This window comes from Oxyura jamaicensis, chromosome 1, assembly GCF_011077185.1.
Source record: "Oxyura jamaicensis isolate SHBP4307 breed ruddy duck chromosome 1, BPBGC_Ojam_1.0, whole genome shotgun sequence".
Lineage (NCBI taxonomy): Eukaryota > Metazoa > Chordata > Aves > Anseriformes > Anatidae > Oxyura > Oxyura jamaicensis.
Window position 1 is genome coordinate 108,714,531 of NC_048893.1, and position 18,532 is coordinate 108,733,062.

Sequence of the window (18,532 nt, forward strand, 5' to 3'; positions counted from 1 at the left end):
AGAACAAAAATTAAGAGTTTAGAAGATCTTTATGTTTGGCGATCCAGGCAGTGAGTGAACCACATCATGATATTATTTAGATTCAGATTGTCCTTCCAATTTCCTTTTCAGATTCTGCTTCCATGTAAGCATTCTGTCCTTTAAAAAGTTAGTTTGGACCTAGAATTTTTCAGCTTTGAATACTTGGGCATTGCCAACAACGCTTCAGAAACAGAAATCAAGAAAGAAGCAATGGCGCATATACCACTTGCGCCATGAGACAAACTCATGCACAAACATACAGTGAATTCAGCCTTTTTTGAGATTTTATTCAGAATCTCAGATCTCAGTGTTATTGCTTCATGCAGTAAAACAGGGAAGAACTGCCTTGACTAATTTTAAGCTGTCTGTGAGTTAAAGCAGCGTAGGTATCTAGCCAGAAAGCTTGTAGAAGCCTGAACGGTGGTTATGGTAAATCTCAGGTTTGCTTTGCCTAGTGTAGCTTAAAGTGCAGCATGACCCCACATCAGCCACCAAACAACACCCCAAATTACACATCTCCACCAGCAAAGACCCAGACAGAGCTCAGCGGCCTGGGAGGTTTAGTTGGCGATGCCGGAGGAGTGGAGGGACATGGCTGCTAACTGGCAATGCTTTCTTACCCCTCTCAGGTAAGTACCAAGATTTTTTTAGTGAATAACTTGATGAGGGCTATATTTAACACCACCTCACTTCAGTTTTAGCTATCAGAAAATAGCGGTGCAGAGGACACCGTATCCACTGAGGCAAATATTTATGAAGCGCTTGGCAGCAGCAGTAGCGCTCCCCTTGTGCCCTGCGGTCACGAGTGAGAAAGGGAACCAGCAGGAGCCTCTGCGGCTCTCCGTGAAGGTTTACTTCATAATCTTAAAAAATGATAATAATCAAAGAACCAGATGAAACATTCACGAATAGAAACCGAAACAAGCCGAGGCCCTGAGTGCCCGGGAAGCGGTGCCTGAAGCCGCCCAGGGGAATGGGCCAGGGGCGGCAGAGCGGGACACGACCCCCAGCACCGAGCCTGGCAGGGCCGGGCCGAGCCGGGCAGCACCCCCTTGTCGGCCCAACGGCCATAACGGCCCCAACCCCTGCCCGTTAGTCCGGCCGGGAGGGGCGTGGCCAGCCGGGAGGGGGCGTTTCCAGGCGGTCTCCCGGCTGCCGGGCCGGCGCCGCCATTTCGTGCTCTGGTGTCGCCGAGTCGGCCCGGGGGCGGCGGGGAGCCCGCGGGGATGGCGCCTGCTGCCGGATCCGGCCGGGGGGGCGCCCGCCTCCCTCAGCGAGCGGAGGTAACATCGCCCCCCGCCAGCCGTGTGGGGATAAATGGGGAGGGTCCCCAGCGGCACAGCCCGGGGGTGCGCGGCAGGCAGCGTGCTGCGGGGGTAGGAGGTCGTGAGGGGAAAGGCAGGGCGGCAGGCTGAGTGAGGGGGCTGCTCGCCCGTAGCCTCCGGTTTCCTCGTCGGGAGCAGCAGGAGGGTCGCTTTAGGGCCGCATGTCTCAGGCTGGGTCCTCGGGGGAGCTGTGGGGCTTCCCGGGGGTGCAGCTGGTGGGCTCCTGATCGCCGGGCTCGGGTTTCTGAGGTTAAGTGGCTGTCTGCTCCATACGGGTGCTGTAATGAAATCAGTTCCTGCATCACGCTGCCTGTGTAGGTTTGGCACGTTCCTCAGAAGGCTTCTCTGCGTGAAGCATCTCCTAGGTGTCTGCCTCTTGCAATATTAAAATGAGAAAATTTCAATAAATAAACACGCCATCTGCCTGTTTCAAAGAACAGGGCGTGTTTTCTGCTTTAACGATGTGAAGCTTTTCTGAAATACAAATCAAAGACTTTCAATTTTTTTTTTCTTTTTTTTTTCTTTTTTTTTTCCTTCTGGTTGGAAGCATCCAACTCAAAACCACCTGGCCTGAACTCAAGCTAAAGACAAGCTGCTGCTGCAGATGAGGTGGAAGTGTGAAGCTGACTTATGAAGTTGCTGGAGGCTTCAGGCAGCACGCAGAAGCACCCAGCTGAGTTATCGTGTTGGTGGTCTAGGAGTTGGCTGATGAGGTGAGTAGGGGCTGGGCTCACAGGTATTTCCATGGCTTCTCTCCAAGGGCTGATGAGGCTCTGAGACAGAGGAGTAACAAAAGTTAATGAGAGTCCTGGCAGGAATGGTTTTCCCCTTAAATTTCCACTGTCATTGATAAGCTTGTAGAGGATACGTGGATGACTGTGCAAACTTAAAGAGAAACATGTTTGATCACATTTATCTCACATATTCTAAGGTGCCGAACCATAGAATATGTGAGAAATACCAAAATCAGATCCTGCAGGTTTAAGTGTTCTTTAAAGTGACTGTGAAAGTACCGTTGTCTTCAGTACGACTTGTGGGTGAAGTTGGTTACCTTGTTGAAAGTAGATTTTTTTTTTTTTTTGTACTTGTGGAATTTGTAAACTTGATCTGAATGTCAAACTTGTTTTTTCTGTGCCATTCACTAGTGTCAAAGCTAAACAGACTCGATAGATATTGGTGACTTAATCACTTTGCAGCTTGCTACTGTAAGTGATGAATTTTACTTCAAGATTCTGTAATTAGTAAATCATATCTTCTTTTGCTTCATTCTTAATTTTGATTGAGAAGGGGAAAACAAGCATTTTATAACTCTGAAATATTCTTCATGCTTTAAAGAATTAAAAAAATGAATCAAACCGAAATGAAAAAGAACATTCTCTTCATCTGTGGAAGAGCTTGTTACTTTGCAATTATGATTATCAGTTGCACAGATACAGGTTCTTAGCACTTATTCAGTGACCTCCTCTAGTCGTGCTAAAACTTTGAGCAGAGAGAGAATTACATCTTAGATAAATCAGATATATTTAAAATACTGTGTTGAGGTTGACCGTGTTATGATTCCGCACAATTTTTAAATTTAAGCTGTTTGTTTTGCAGAGAAAATCAGTTTAAAAAATCAGTTTAATACAATAAATTGTTTTTGAATTTAAACTTGAAGGTTCTTTACAAAGACTTATACCCTTTCTCAGCTATCTGTAGATTCATAGTCGTACCTGAGTACTTTGCCTGTAAATCAAAACCAAATCCTGCAAAGATTAATATGATGAGGGTAGTAGAGTAAAATAACACTCAGAACAGGCAATATTTTAATAGACCTTATGTATTAAAAACTCTAACAAAACTTTAATAACTTCCTTATAATTAATTGTTGTATCTTTTTTTTTCTAACTTTCCTATCTACCTTATTTCTGGAAACATTTTTTCAACAGTGTTGAGTTCTTGTAATATTTCAAATAAAGGCAAGCAATCTTTATTTTAACTGTATTTTGTAAATTGGAATCAGTGACTTGGAATTTTCTAATGCTATCTTCATGCAAAGTCAATACTAATAGTCATACAGTGCTTTAGGTATTTATTTAAAATGGTAAGAGCACTTTCCATGAGGGACTGGGGGGGAAGTACTGTTTTCATAAAATTGTCTGTTTTGAGCATCATCCCCCAGGATGACAGTAGCAACTGTGTGAATGCCTCTCCTCCAGTGCACTGAAGAGGTTAAAATAATTATCTGTACGTACATCTCATTTTATGTACAAGGCATTCACCAACATGATTTGCTAAATGTGATTGTTTTTAACGTATTTGCAGGTATGGAAGCAAAATGTTTATCTTACAATCAGTAGGCTGTATTTCTTAATCACTATGGAAACACTGATGGATGGACCACTGCGTTTTTACCCTTTTGGTAAGTTGTTTGTACTTTTACATTGTAGGAGAGGTAGTTCTGGTGATTTTTTTTTTACTACCAGTCCTTCCAAGTCACTGAATTAAGATACCCTACAATCTTGATTCTGTGAATTATTCTAGGGAGAGCTCTATAATAACTTAATGGTATTGTATTCTATATACTCCATTCTAAAAATAAACCAGTTTTCTCTAGTAAAAAAAAATACTTTGAAACAGTATGCTCTAAAAAATCCAGTGAGCTCTTAGCTGGATACTTTGTCATTTCTTGTCCTAACCTTTTTCAGGACTCTTCAGTTTCAGGGTTAGTAAACACGGCAAATGTAGTTTGTTGGTTGGACTGTATTTGAAGAGGGGAACTGTTCTGAAAGAATCATTTAATTCTGTGCAAAGGACAAGATGATGATGAAGATTCCCTCTTCATTTTACTTTATTACCTTTGTTTCTGCAGCCTTAAGTTTACTGCAGTTATTTGGTATAACGTATTTTTTCCTGTTTGTATCTCTTATGCCAGAGACTAACAAATCAGAAAGTTTGGTAATAGTGCTTGTTGAAACAAAGATAATGAAGCAATTTGAACTTTAGATGAACTAGATTTGAGAGGGGAAAGGTATTTAAAAATACAGAGAGAAAAGAAAAATAGCTGTGTCCACAGGAATTCCTTTAGCAAGACGTCTGACACACGAGGTGGCTAGGATAAGAAAGGATCTCAAAAGATTGCATCTACTAATCCAAAGAGCTTGCTGTATGGAAGTGTCATTACTAGAGCCTGTACACTGACACTGTTTGATATAGCAGGAGTATCGACAATGTGCTAAAGACTGTGTGATTACAAATCTGAGCTTGAGTTCAGGTGAAGAATAATAACCATTAAGGTATTGCTTTGTTATTCATATCCATCGGTTATTTTTTTATACATAGGTGATCTGTTGCTATAGTGCAAGAAAACAGTTGTTCTAATTTTAATGGCACTTCTCTAAAGGGGTATATATTATTCAGTAATGATGGAGAAGATCACGTGCAAAATAAGACATACAAGAGATGTTTGTGGTTTGAATGGTAAAAAAGAAGCTAGAGAGAGAAGTCTTCTCTCTTCTGGGAATATATATTTGCTGCATGTGCAACTTTGAGTTGCTTAATCTCTTTGCATCTAATTTCAGAATGGATATAGAGAGCATATTTTAATACTTGCAAGATAAGATGTAAAGGCAGTAGTAATTAACACAGTTCAACAGAGGTAGCAGGTTAGTGGTGTGTTTGGGTGTTGTCATTTTGCTGGATAGGGGCTTAGGTGTCAAAACAAACAAGAGATCATCTTGAAGAATTCAAGGGAAAAATTATGAAGTAATTTTGCAGATATTTCCAGGGAGTTCCTCTAAAGCATGGGAAAAAGTATGTTTGAAATTAAACTGATGACTTTCTTGGACAGTGTATGAGAGTGAGCATCTCGTTACTAAGAGGATAGGCCCCAAAATGCCATTAAAATGAAAACAGGAAATCAAAACAAGAAAGCAGAAGAGAGCTAAAGTAAGAGAGCTAACTCTTGAAAAAGAGTTAGAAGGGTCAGAACAATCATTTCAAGAATGTCTCCAAGTTCTGTGATGAAAAGATACAAAAGATGCAAGACTGGGTTGGTCTGCGGTTATAGCTAGAATCTGCATGAGAGGACAGTCCCTTACAGAGGTTACATGAGAAGATGTGGCAATCTCTAGAATGTCAGGGTTTGCAAGAAGGTTCAAGAGGTTGCTCAGACAGTAGGCTTGACTGACAGGTTGAATGCAGCTTTAAGCATGTGTGTCTTGTGAGAGAAGTAAAAGTGTTGCAGTATCTGTTGTTTTTGTTTTTTCTTTTCCAGGCAGAGAACAGAATGGTGTAGAAAGAGCTAGAAACACCCACAGGGTAATGTTACAGAAACAGGACACAAACTTCAGTTTGCGAAGGTGTCATGGTTTTGGCTGGGATAGAGTTAATTTTCTTCAAAGAGATTTGTTTGAGGCTTTTGTTTGGATTTTTGATGACGGTAGTGGTGGTAACACACTGATGTTTTAGTTGCTGTAGAGGTTACACAGGGCCAAGGACTTGTCTGCTTCTCATGCTGCCCTGCCAGCAACCAGGCTGGGGGTGCCCCAGGAGCTGGGGCGGGGGGGGGGGGGGGGGGGGGAACAGCCACGACAGCTGGCCCAGACTGCTGTGGTGGTTTTACCGTGCTAGGCAGCTGAACACCACAACCGCTCTCTCACTCCCCCTCCTCAGATGAGGAGGGGAAGAAGTAAAGGAAAGAACAACTCATGGGTTGAGATAAGGATAATTTAATTAAAGAGGAAAAAATATATATTATTAAGGAAATATTAATTAAACAATTCAACTAAAGGGAAAGGGGGAGAGGGAAAGGGAATAACAAAACAAGTAAAGGCTATGTGGAAGTGCAGAGGAAATAAATTACTCTCTAATTCCCACAAATGAGCGATGCTTGACCACGTCCTTGAAGCAGGGCCTCAACGCATGTAGCCAGTGTTCGGGAGGAGGACAGACATTTTCGCCCACCCCTCCCCTCTTCTTCCTTTTTCCACCTTTTATTGCTGAGTGTGACATCTATGGTATGGAATATCCCTTTGGTTGGTTTAGGTCAGCTGCCCTGGTGATGTTTCTTTCCCACTTTTTTGCCCACCCACTAGGAGGGTTAGAGAGAGTCCTGATGCTGTGCCAGCACTGCTCAGCAGCAGACACAACGCCGGTGTGATACCACTGCTGTTCTAGCTACAAGTGCAGAGCGCAGCACTGTATGGGCTGCTGCAGGGAAAGTTAACATCCCAGCCAGCCCCAGTACAACTGCCCAAAGGGATGTCCCATACCACAGGCATCAAGCTCAGCAATAAAACTGCGGGGAAGAAGGAGGAAGGGGGGCACGTTTGGAGTGATGGTGTTTGTCTTCCCAAGAAACTGTTAGGCGCGATGAGCACCACTGTCTTGGAGGTGGCTGAATGTCTGCTTGCTGATGGGAAGTAGTGAATGAATTCCATGTTGCACTTTGCTTTTTTGTGCAGCTTTTGCTTTACCTGGTAAACTGATGTTATCTCAATCCATGAGTTCTCACACTTACCTTTCTGATTCTCTCTCCCATCTCACCTGGAGAGAGTGAGCGAACAGCTGGATGGTACTAAGCTGCCTGCCGGGGTTAAACCAAAAAACAGGAGGAGGGGCAACTGAACTAGAGAGGAAGTTAGAGGAGTTATAATGCACTGTTTTCAGTCATCTATACCAGTACTACAACACTGAGGATTCCCCACATTTGGCAAAGAAGGACATGGCCTTCATTACTGAACATGATTCTGTAATGTTCTTCAAGCACTAGTAGCTATCTTATTCCAGTAGAGTTGTAAGATTCATGACGTAACATGGTATTTACTAGACAGGGTAAGCTACCTAAAATACAGTGAGGATCCTCTAAGACAGAGTGTGATAAGAACTTCTTAAATAGGTTTATTTGAACTGAGTCTTGAACCTCTTTTGGCAGGGATCAATGTGAGCCTGAACCACAGGGTAGTTATCAAAGAATTTGCTCCTAGGAGCCTTGAGTTAATGACACTGGTTGGATAAGGGGGCATCCTGTACTCTGGGAGAGGGGAGATTGTAGAGGAAAGCAGGAAAAGGAAACTGTGAAAGAGAGAACCCAGTAACATACAAAGTTGAGTCAAGGGACAGCATGAACACTTCAGCTGAGGGAATGCTTTAGGAAATTGTTGCTGACTGTTGTGAATTAATACTGCCAATAGGAAACTAATAATCAGATATAGTAGACATGCAAATTCACTAATACGTGGTTTCATTTTCCAGTGTACATCATCTGTATTCTGTGTGCAGCTTGTGGCAGCAGCTTGCCTGGTAAGAAGTTTCTATTGTCTTCCAAATGCTTTTCCTAATACAGTTCAGGAGACTTATATATTCTTACCAGGCATCATTTTACAACTTTATGCTTTTTGAAGAAATAACTTCTTACAAATAAAATACGGGAGGGCAATCCTTTGCCCTGTGTTTTCTGTTGTGCTGAACTCTATTCTGTTCTATGGTTGTTTTATTTGGGGGCTAATACTGGTTTTCTGTAATCAGGTTCATTGATTAGAATTGTTGCAATCTCAAATTTGTTTGCCATTCATACTGATGATATTAATGGGTTGTTGTTTTTCTTTTTTTTTCCCTTTCCTTTTCTAGAAAGGTTTCCAGAAGGGCCACCTTTCAACCTAAAAATGGAATCTTGCAACTTCCAGCACATTTTGTCTTGGCAGGCAGGAACAGACCCAAATGTGACAGCATACTATCGTGTACAGTACACTGACCAAAAGCAAGTAACACTTCATATAAGACATTTTTTTATTTGAATGTTTAGGAGTTCAAAATACTCTGAATGAGGTTTTCTTCTTTGCCTGTTTTTCCACTCCACAAAGATGTTTTCTTATACTGGAGGATACAAATAGATTATTTTAGATTTTTAATTACTATGTATTTTGATTTACAGGAACCAGATGATTGCACAAAACTGTTCATATATTGAACAACTCTCCTGTAACCTAACAGAGGATTTAAAAAATGCATCTTCTCAGTATTTTGTATTTGTTCAGAGATTTGTAGGAACTGAAGTATTCAATTCTGCTGCACTTCATTTTGTGCCATTTACTGACAGTAAGTTCTCTAAGTTTGTTCATTTTAGATTTATTCCTAGTTATGTATAAATGATGCGCTGCTAGCTTTGCAATACGGCATTACGAACTAACTTGGTTGGCAGTTTTATTTCTCATGTAAGAGAATGAGTTTATCTATAATCTATTACGTATCAGTTACAAAGCATAGAATATAGAGGTAGCTTTCTAAAATTCGGGTCTATGCTAGTTCTGATAAAGAGACAAGACTGGTTTTGAAATGAATTATGTAAACAGAAAAAAAAAAGATTAATGCTGTGCATTCACAAGCACAAAGTAAAAATCAGTAGGTGTGTAAGATGCATAATTTTGTCTTCAGACAGTCAGTGTTAAGAATTGAAGAAATACCACATCAATGCTAGATGTTGGGGAAGAGAGAATTACCTGTTCTTTCATCAACCTAGTCTTTTCCTTTTCCTTGCTTCTGAAAGAAAATGCTTAGCAGTGACATTTAATGCCAGAGGCAGTATCACCCTTAGGTGTGCTTAATATTTCACAGAATCACAGAATAGTCTAGGCTGGAAGAGACCTCCAAGATCACCGAGTCCAACCTCTGACCTAATGCTAACAAGTCCTCCACTAAACCATATCCCTAAGCTCTACATCTAAATGTCTTTTCAAGACCCCAGGGATGGTGACTCCACCACTTCCCTGGGCAGCCTGTTCCAGTGACTAACAACCCGTTCAGTAAAGAAGTTCTTCCTAATATCCAAACTAAACCTCCCCTGGCGCAACTTTAGCCCATTCCTCCTCGTCCTGTCACCAGGCACGTGGGAGAACAGACCAACCCCCCCTCACTACAGCCTCCTTTCAGGTACCTGTAGAGAGCGTTAAGGTCACCCCTGAGCCTCCTCTTCTCCAGGCTAAACAGTCCCAACTCCCTCAGCCGCTCCTCGTAAGCCTTGTTCTCCAGACCCTTCACCCGCTTCGTAGCCCTTCTCTGGACTCGCTCGAGCACCTCCATGTCCTTCTTGTAGCGAGGGGCCCAAAACTGAACACAGTACTTGAGGTGCGGCCTCACCAGAGCCGAGTACAGGGGGACAATCACTTCCCTGGACCTGCTGGCCACACTGTTTCTTATGCAAGCCAGGATGCTGCTGGCCTTCTTGGCCACCTGAGCACACTGCTGGCTCATATTCAGCCGACTGTCAACCACTACTCCCAGGTCCTTCTCTGCCAGGCAGCTTTCTAACCACTCATCTCCCAGCCTGTAGCTCTGCTTGGGGTTGTTGTGCCCCAGGTGCAGGACCCAGCACTTGGCCTTGCTGAACTTCATACAGTTGCCCTCGGCCCATTGGTCCAGCCTATCCAATTTCATTTGGAGCTAACAGACTTAGGGACTTCTGTTTTAGAAAGCTCAATAATTAAAGTGATGCTGAGACTGAAGTTACTGACAATATGTTTTTTTCTTGCTAAGAGTAACTGAAGTATTTGAGAACATCCCTCAGAGACAGAGGTCCTTAGTGTTTCAGCAGTTAGGTTAATAGAGAAGGATCAGAAGATGCATTGACCACTACTTAATACAATGGCAGGCTTCTTCAGTCCTGAGGAGGGGGGGGAACAAAAAAACAAACTACCAAGTGCACTGATTGATTGTCTATCATTGGCAACTTGTAAATTGAAGCTGGACGTTTTGCTACTAGTTCTCTGGTTCAAACTAAAAGCAATTGAGTGAAGTCATGTTTTTCATGGCGCAGGACTTGGATGAAGCCTTTAGTCTTCACACTGTAATGCCTCATTTTACAATACTTGGGTAGGAAAGAATATTCTGAGATATTTCCCTACTGGATGCAGTTGATGTTTACTGTCAAATAGCTCCAGTGGAATCTCACTTCTATTGGCAGTTGGATTTGAGCAAAGGCCTAGAGGCTTAATATAAGAAAGAGCCAAGAGAACAACCACATTTAACTAGAACCAAATTTAAGTTAATATTTATTTCTAACTTAAACCAAATGATGGGAAAGGAGTAAGTTTGTAACTAGACTGAAATGTGCTTTCCCATGTGGGTTGGGTAAAAGCTTGCATTTGTTCTAAGTATTGAACTTATTTTTTTTCCCTACCCCATTCCAGTCTTTCAGGAACAGAAATAGTTGGCAAAAGTGTATTGCTTTTTCTGAATTTTGCAGAAGCTAACAACCTAGTCTCCACACTGGCCAAAATGTACATGCTTCTGGGCAGAACAAAACTGAAATCCAAACTATCTTTTTTTTCCCCCATGTATTGTGCACAAATTGAGTCTTGCAGAGAAGTGCTGTGAGAACAAACTTACTTCTTTCCTGTGTTAGAGGAAAGAATATTTTAGAGGAACTTCCATACTGATTCAAATCTATACATCCAACAGGGCTAGTTTTGGAGGGGAGGTACTCAGTGTACACATCTCTTCAAAGGTGTGTTCTGAGGAACAAAATTTAAGAGGTAACTCTGAACTCAAAGGCAGTCTTAGAGAATGTAATTGTTTCAAATGTTGTCAGTAGAATGCTCAGCTTCCAAGTGCTGGACCTGTAGCCTTCCTTGCATCTGGTATTAAGTATGTGCAGGGCCACACACCACCACATTTCTACAGGGATTCCTTCCTTCCAGTGACTAAAAAACGACGGAGGAAGAAAGTAGTCTGCTGTTCCTAATCATTAACCTCAGCTTTCCTCTCAAATAGGTAGAAAGTGCATTTCTCTGTGGAGCTGAAGCAAAGTGTCACCTTTCTTTCTCTGTCACCTTTCTTCTTCCCTCCCCTACTAATGGCTGCTCATTGTTTTTATAGTCTAGCCATGTGGTCAAGCTATTTTTTCCCACAAAACTTAAATACTGCAAGGCCTTCTGGATCTACATCAGTGACATACTCTCTGACATACAATCCAATTAGTCAGCTATGTATTCAGCACCAAAATAGAATCAGTATTGAGTACATAGAGTATATTTCTTCATTTTTTTATTTTTTTTAATAGCATGCCTGGGACCACCGGAAGTTAATATCAGTTCTTGTCTAAACTGCATAAATGTCACTGTAAAGCTGCCAACCTCTCACTTAAGAAATAATGAAAAGCCTCTGTCTTTAATTGATATATATGAAGAGATTGATTATTATATAACACTGAAAACACTTGATGGAGAGCATAAGGTAAAGAACTTTTATTTCTGTATTTCTTGTCTAAAGCAGAAATAGAAAGCATAAAATGGCTGTAGTGATCAGCAGATTTGCAGAAGTGAATGTATGAATAGAAGATACTTAGAAGAAAATAGAATCATGACTTCCTTTTACTGCAGACAAGCAGGCGTAGAAGAAGGGTGTTAGTTGCCCTGTATCCTTACTTGAAATAAAGCACAGGGCACTGGCTCAAGTGATTATTCTCTGTAAAGCCAAGGGAAAAAAACTTCAGCAGAAACTACCAGCAGCTGCTGTAGTTCCCTGTGCACAGCTGATCAGGAAATATGTTTAGTAAACAGTTCAATAGTTTTCTGACAAACTGGAAAAGTGTATCTAGTGTATCTGAAACTACCTGTTCTGGGTCTGTTTATTTTATTGTATGCTGCAATAGGGAGGTAGATAGGCATGATTAGAACTTAAAATGAGCTTCACAAAAACAGAGAAATAAAATAATAGGAGCTCATTCAGTAAGGACCAACGTAAGGTATATCACTTAGGAATAATTGTCTGCATAGTAAGTAGGATGTTAACAGCTACACAGGCAGCAGTTTTGCCAGAAAGGATGAGAGCATTCTGGATTATTACAAGCTAAACATGACTCGTGTTGCTGGGGGGGGGGGGGGGGGGGGGAGGGGGGGGGGGAAAAAAAGGGCACATTTCTCACCTACCCAGTACTTGGAAAGCACACCTACCTAGCTCCGGTTCAGAAAAGACACGGGCCAGGATCTACAGGAAGAGTGGAAGGATCCAGAAAGGAAGAGTGAGGACTGTGGGAGCGAACCTGAGCTGTGACTCATGAGGAAATGCTGGAATAATAGGGGATGGCTTAGATGGTTTAGTGTAAACAAGCAAAGTACAGTTAGAGGCCACAGTCTCTGTGTGCAAACATTTACTGGAGAAACAGAGGAAACAGCACATCCACTGTGGCTGTGACAAAAACATTGAAGTGAAATTGGCAGTTGTGCAGTCATTAGGTGAAGCATCAAGAAAGACATTAATACTGAGGCTGTCAAAGCACTGGACTAAGTTGCCTAACCAGAGTGTGTACTCCATGCCTTGGAAGTTTTTTAGGCAATAAAGTAGGCATCTTAGTATCAGCTAGAACTAGAGAGGAAGTGATTGTCTAGATAAAATGCTGAGTTACTGTATCAGTGTTTCCAGTTTCACATGCTACAGCAGTATCTCTGAAAAAGCCAGGTTTTATTGGTGACTTGGGTTCTCCTTTTAGGCAAATAGTTAACTTTCTAAAACATTGTCTTTCATGGTAGAGGCCACGTGAGAGAACCACTAAAGAAACTTTTAATACTGTCATTGGAGAATTGTATCCAAATACAAACTACTGTGTGTCTGTTATGGTCTCCGCATCTATGAATAAACATTCCATCCCCTCAGCCTGGAAATGTGCAACTGCAAACTCTGTAGCTCAACAAGGTAACTGTGTTAAAGTGCAGGAACGGATTGTTTGTCTTGATTGTGCCAGTGTTCTATTTTAATGTAGGAAGATTTACAAGTTAATTCTCAAAATACGAAGAGAGAAAGTACATTCCAATCAATAAACATTATGGGGATTCATAACGGAAATATAAAAACCCATCCACTTGGGGGCTACAAATTTACTGTTGACCCTGTGAACCATGCAAATCTGCACCGACTACATAAAGAGATACCAAAGGTGGTGTAACTTATCTTCTAATTCCTTAATCTAACTTGAGATTTGGTCTCATTTTGACCTTGGACCAGATAACCTGTAGAGGTCCCTTCTATCCAAAATTATTCTGGTATTCTAAGTAGCTGTTCTGAATGTGAAATATGAAATGTGATCATTGAAAACTTAATTCATGGTTGCTTGTTTGTTTTTTCACTTGCAGGTTATTACAGTGTTTCAGTTGCAGGTGCTATATGTTTTTCACTGGTGTTAGGTATTGTCCTGAAGTGTATGCATGTGGGAGGCTATATTCTTCAAAAAAAAACACTTCCTCGTACCTTGGTATGTAATTCTCATACTTAACATTCCTGGTTGGGAGCAGAAAGCTTACCATATGATATTTCTATTTATGTACATTAGGTACAAGTTATGTAAGTGCTTAGAATGTTTTTATTTGCAGCTTGGTTGTGTCAAAGATAATCTTGACAATTAAAAAACAAAGGTAATAATCTTGTCCATTCTGTGGAACAAATATTCGGTCTCTCTTTGAAAACCATTTGTTTCTACTTTGGAGATGAGTTGGAGGGGACAAGTAGCATTGAGGAGGAGAGGTGCACACACAGTAACCTTAAATGTACACTTCGTGGTTCACAGAAGCAGGCTAGGTTCTACAGTGGAGCACCCAGCATAGGACAATTTACCCCTTGCCCTTTGAAAATAACCTAATACATGTAAATCCTTCCTGCAGCAGATACTTCTTCCGCTATATCTGGGCCAGGGCAGTAACTCCAAAACAAAAAAAAACCTACTCCAGTTTTTAGGTAAAATGCGAAGGGATTAAAAATGTTGTTCACCAGGAAAGATGCTTTGAAAACTTGTTATCCATTGCTCCTTTGTAAAGCAGTTTCTGGTGCATTTTGCCTGTTACTTCACTCTACAGCATTGTATTCTCTAGGAACAAATCCAATTTGCCCTATAATTGAATCAATCTTTTATTACTCCAATAAGTAGATAATTCCCTGAAAACTTCAGGATTGTTTAGCCAGCTCCCTGGATGCTGGATTTGTTTAAAGGCATTTGAGAAATTCTACAACTGAAATATATGTATATAATTTGCCTTTGAGGTTTTCTCCTTATCACGTTTCCTTAGGAAACCAAGCTAAAAAGACAAAAGGTAATTTTAAGTCCCAGTCTATTTGGGCACATTGTGCCTGTGATGGTACATGAAAGTGGTCTAGAGCTGGGGGGTTTGGTCTCATTTTCCCCAAAAGATGGACCAATTATTTTAGCCTTCTCTCTGGAAAAGAGTCACAGTTAGTGCTCTAAAACACTTTTTCTAAAGCTGCTCTTCATGGTTATTGTCCACAAAAGGAGGCAAGGAGAACATATGAAAAATTCTAAAAGTAGAAGTTAAGCAGCCTGGTAAGACAGCCAAATCTGGGCAGCTGTTGAAAATACGCTTTGAGGAAGCAATCTTGTTGTGTGTTGTTTCTCAAGAAAAGCAGTCTTGAAGCATGTTGTTTCTCAAGAAAACTGTCTGAACTGTGACATCAGTGGTAGCTTCTCAATCACAGGAGGCATGCTCTTTACTAAAATCAGATATGCCTTGTTGGGTCACCAGCTTTCAAGTTCATATGTATCTAGCATCATAGGTTGGGATACAGTCATCTGCAGATACCTTACTGCCAGAAAAGTATCCTACTTATTAGTTCCAGATTTCGGGACCACTTCTTTGGGTAGGCTCATGTCTGTCTAACTTCTGCAGTCTCAGTAATGATTTATTACTGTATTCTGTTAAAAACAGGAATTAGTGTCTGTTGAGGAATGTTTGATAGTAGAAAACTTACTGGGGAAAAAAAAAGGGATATTATATTTGAGTTCTCTCAGAATCTGGAGTTGGCATAGATTCTTAGATTCTTCTTTTGTGACCAGGCTATCATAATCTACCCAGACAAAGGAATTGGATGTAAACAGCAACAACAAAAAACAAACAAAAGACTGTTTAGACTGGAAGAAAACTTAGTGAGGGAGGAAGTTTGGGCCCACACAAAGCAAACAGTACCTGCATCACCTTCCAAAAACTAAGCTATTCTCAGTCAGGTAATAGTGATTGACAAAAGTCTATGATTAAGGCAGAGGTAATGAAAGTAAGGGAGAAAGTAAGGAAATGGTAATATATCACTAACAGTTGCCCTATTTTGAATAAAATTGCATTTATTTGACTTTTTCTGTGAGCAGTGCCATGTTTTAGTGCTTGAAGAAGCCAGGCTTTAGTCAGCTGTTTTTTTTTTTTTTCAATTTTAATAGAGAAGAGATTGAACTACTGCTAAACTTCAAGCAAAAATAATGAGATTTATGGGACTTTTTTTTTTGCTTTCTTTTTTTCTTTTGCATTTAGTTCAGAGTTCAGTGGGGTATTTTCAGCATATTTTTTCATTTTTCCACAAGCATGTCCTGAGTTGATCAGCATCAACTTTCTCTAAGAGTTTTTTTCTTCAAGTTTGTCTCTTGCTGTCATTACCTTCATCTCTCAAAGACTTATTGTACGTGACTTTACCAAGTAGTGTCTAAGGATAATTGTTTGTGTTAAATGTTTTTCCCCAATACTTAGAGCATTCAGTAATCCTCAAAAGTACAGATAAAACAGAAATGGTAAATGGTACTTAAGGTGTTATATAGGACATTTATTCAATTGCTAAATTTCTAAAGGACACTAAAATTGATCCTCTGTGTAAGGCTGCTCTTCTGTTTTGTAATTGGAAGAGCTAATAGAGAGTTGCAAGACTCAGCTCAGGTTCAAATGTATTTCTAAAATGAGCTTTCAGTCTTAGAAAGATATCTCAAAAATTAGTGTCAGTTAAAAAATGTTGTAATTCTACATGGTAGTAGTGTCATTTTTTTGCAGTTGTCCGATGGTGTGTGCCTTGATTTGTAGTGAAGGCTGTCAAATTACAGGAATGGCAAAGAGGGAGGAGTCCTAGCTGCACTAAACTCTGCAGAAAAAGCTGAAAATATGTCACAGAAAGAATCATTTGTTTGATAACTTCATGGGTAGGGGGATTTTTCACTTTTCTGTGTGTGCAGATTTGGCTGATCTCGTCTTGTTCTTTTCCTAATTATTTTTGCTCTTTTAGTTATTCATCGGGAGGACGCTAGCCTACTCACCTTGTACATTTGAAACTGAAAAAATACAATCTGTAGAGATCATTTATAAAGAGGTTAAAAAAAAGGCAGTAGAATCTAGCAACAGCGATGACAGCGACAGTGATGACCTAAGTAATCATGACTACACAAGGCGTGATACCGTAAGAGCACCTCATTCCTCTGACACGACAGGTGTATTTGTGCAGTGCTCTACAAGTAGCACATGTGATGATGGTAGCAGCCAAGCAAGTGAACTTCCAGATGATGACCCAGAAGTTTTTGAAGAGACTGAGATGGACATTGAAAAAGATAAAGACTCAGGCTGCAAGTTGCTTCAGCCTTTCCCTGAGGAGAATTGTACCTATTCTTCCAGGTCAACGGACAGTGCTTGCTTTACCATAAACTTGAAAACTGTGCTTCTGGGAATCTCTAAAGAGACCAAGGACAGTTCTGCAGCTCTTCTGTCTTCCCAGGATGACACAGTTGACTGGCAACATAGACATGCTTTTGAATCACAACTCCCTGATGATACAGGAAGTGTGCAGAAACCACACAGTCTTAACAGCTCTCAAGAATGGAAAGATTCATCTAGTTCTTCCAATGAAAGTGACTCATCAGACTCAGATATGGACCCAAAAACTGAATACCTAAGAAGATGAATCTGAGAACCACTGTTGTTTTATAACATACAAATAGATACTGTCCAACTTTGTTCTTTCTGGACTGAACATAGAGATCTGATCTCTTTTTTTTTTTTTCAACATTCTGAAAGTATATGCCTAAATACTGAAAATATACAGGACTCATTTTTAACAAATATTTCTGTGATGTCTGGTTGTTGTTCAGGTGGTATCAAACAATTTGGATGTAGCAGGAAAAGGGAGTAGTTATTTCATTTTGCAATTTGCTAGTGAATTATACCTTTTGGCTGTAACATGGTAAATATCTTCTGTAAACACAAGTGAGGAGTTAGTTCATAGCACAGGTAGATGTGAATGGCTGGTCTCTTAAACCCCATTTGGTGGTTTGGTGTTTTGATTTTTGTTCTGTTTTTGTTTTTTGTTTTTTTTGAAAGGACTGTTACTATTCCTTAGCTGTGCTGATGGGTTACTCTGAAGCCTGTTCTGCTGGATGGATTGCAGACATCAGGATAGTGCTATGTTCCAGTCAGTAAACTGATTTCTGAATTTGTGTAGAGAAGGCCAGTAAATGAAATCATGGAGGTGTAGGGAGAGGAGGTAAGAATACTCTGTAGCTTGCAAAAGAGTTCTTGTTACTGTGATTCACGGCATTAAATGTCTGTTTCTTTTATAATTTTGTGTAATTGTATACTATACTTTTTAAAAATATTTTTATGATGTTTAAAGGTTACTGGACAGCAAAGTTATTTTAACACTTCATAAAAAGAAAATTTTTCATAAACCTAAGAATTTTTACTGTGTGTTCTTTTTGGTTTGTTTTTTTGTTTGTTTGTTTTTAGCCTTTGAAAAGCTACATGAGTTAGCCTGTTTACTCCTTGTGGGGGAAGGGTTTTAGGTATCTTGTAGCCAGACAAACAACTCTCTTCGTCTTGATTTGATCCACATATATACTACTTTTCTGCCTACTAGCATAGAAGTTCCTGGCTGATATGGCTGGCAGGCATTCCTTTGGTCAGGCTAGCCGAGAGTAACTTCTAAGATGTTGTAGTATGCTCTGCTCTGCTACTTTTATGAACTAGGAGCTGTAAATATGTGGCAAACTGGATCTTGATTAGTTAAGTATTTGTAGATGTATAGAATTAGTTGGATGAAACTTCTGCTCACAGAGACCCTGCTGTTTCCTAAGGTACCATTTGTATAAACCTCTCCACAATGGTAGAAGCCAGTAGAACTGCTCATCCTTAAGTGAAGGCAGAGGACCCATGTCTACCTGAGGAAAGGCAAAAAAAACCTGCCTGGTATCCCCGTTTAATAACAGGAGGGGATCATTGGGCAGGAAAGAAATGTACTAAGCCTTCACAAAGAACTGGTATTTTCAGTTGGCAAAACTGTTCTGATCAGGATGCTGAAGGTTCTGGTAGAAGTGGTGGCATGGGCATCTCTGCAGGCCCGATCCTGACCTCAAAAGATAAACCTTTCCTCAGATAACGTTCACGTTGCCGGCAGTGAGAATTCCACTC

The 18,532-nt window shown here is 40.6% G+C and overlaps 1 protein-coding gene across 5 annotated transcripts; it reads left to right on the forward strand.

The window, feature by feature from the left end:
- The first annotated feature begins 598 nt into the window (after positions 1 to 598).
- IFNAR2 (interferon alpha and beta receptor subunit 2) lies at positions 599 to 17,798 on the forward strand. 5 transcript variants are annotated; one of them, XM_035315656.1, is made up of 9 exons: positions 599 to 650; positions 3,651 to 3,747; positions 7,581 to 7,628; positions 7,956 to 8,080; positions 8,255 to 8,423; positions 11,383 to 11,555; positions 12,851 to 13,013; positions 13,451 to 13,569; positions 16,362 to 17,798. In XM_035315656.1, exons 1-9 carry the CDS (start codon positions 630 to 632, stop codon positions 17,028 to 17,030), a joined length of 1,584 nt encoding a protein of 527 aa, XP_035171547.1. In that variant the 5' UTR covers positions 599 to 629; the 3' UTR covers positions 17,031 to 17,798. The 5 variants fall into 5 exon arrangements, with proteins under 5 accessions (XP_035171547.1, XP_035171550.1, XP_035171548.1 ...); XM_035315659.1 differs by lacking the exon at positions 599 to 650 and adding an exon at positions 1,909 to 1,950 and having other exon boundaries at positions 3,645 to 3,747; XM_035315657.1 differs by lacking the exon at positions 599 to 650 and adding an exon at positions 1,938 to 1,953 and having other exon boundaries at positions 3,645 to 3,747.
- The last annotated feature ends 734 nt before the right edge of the window (positions 17,799 to 18,532 follow it).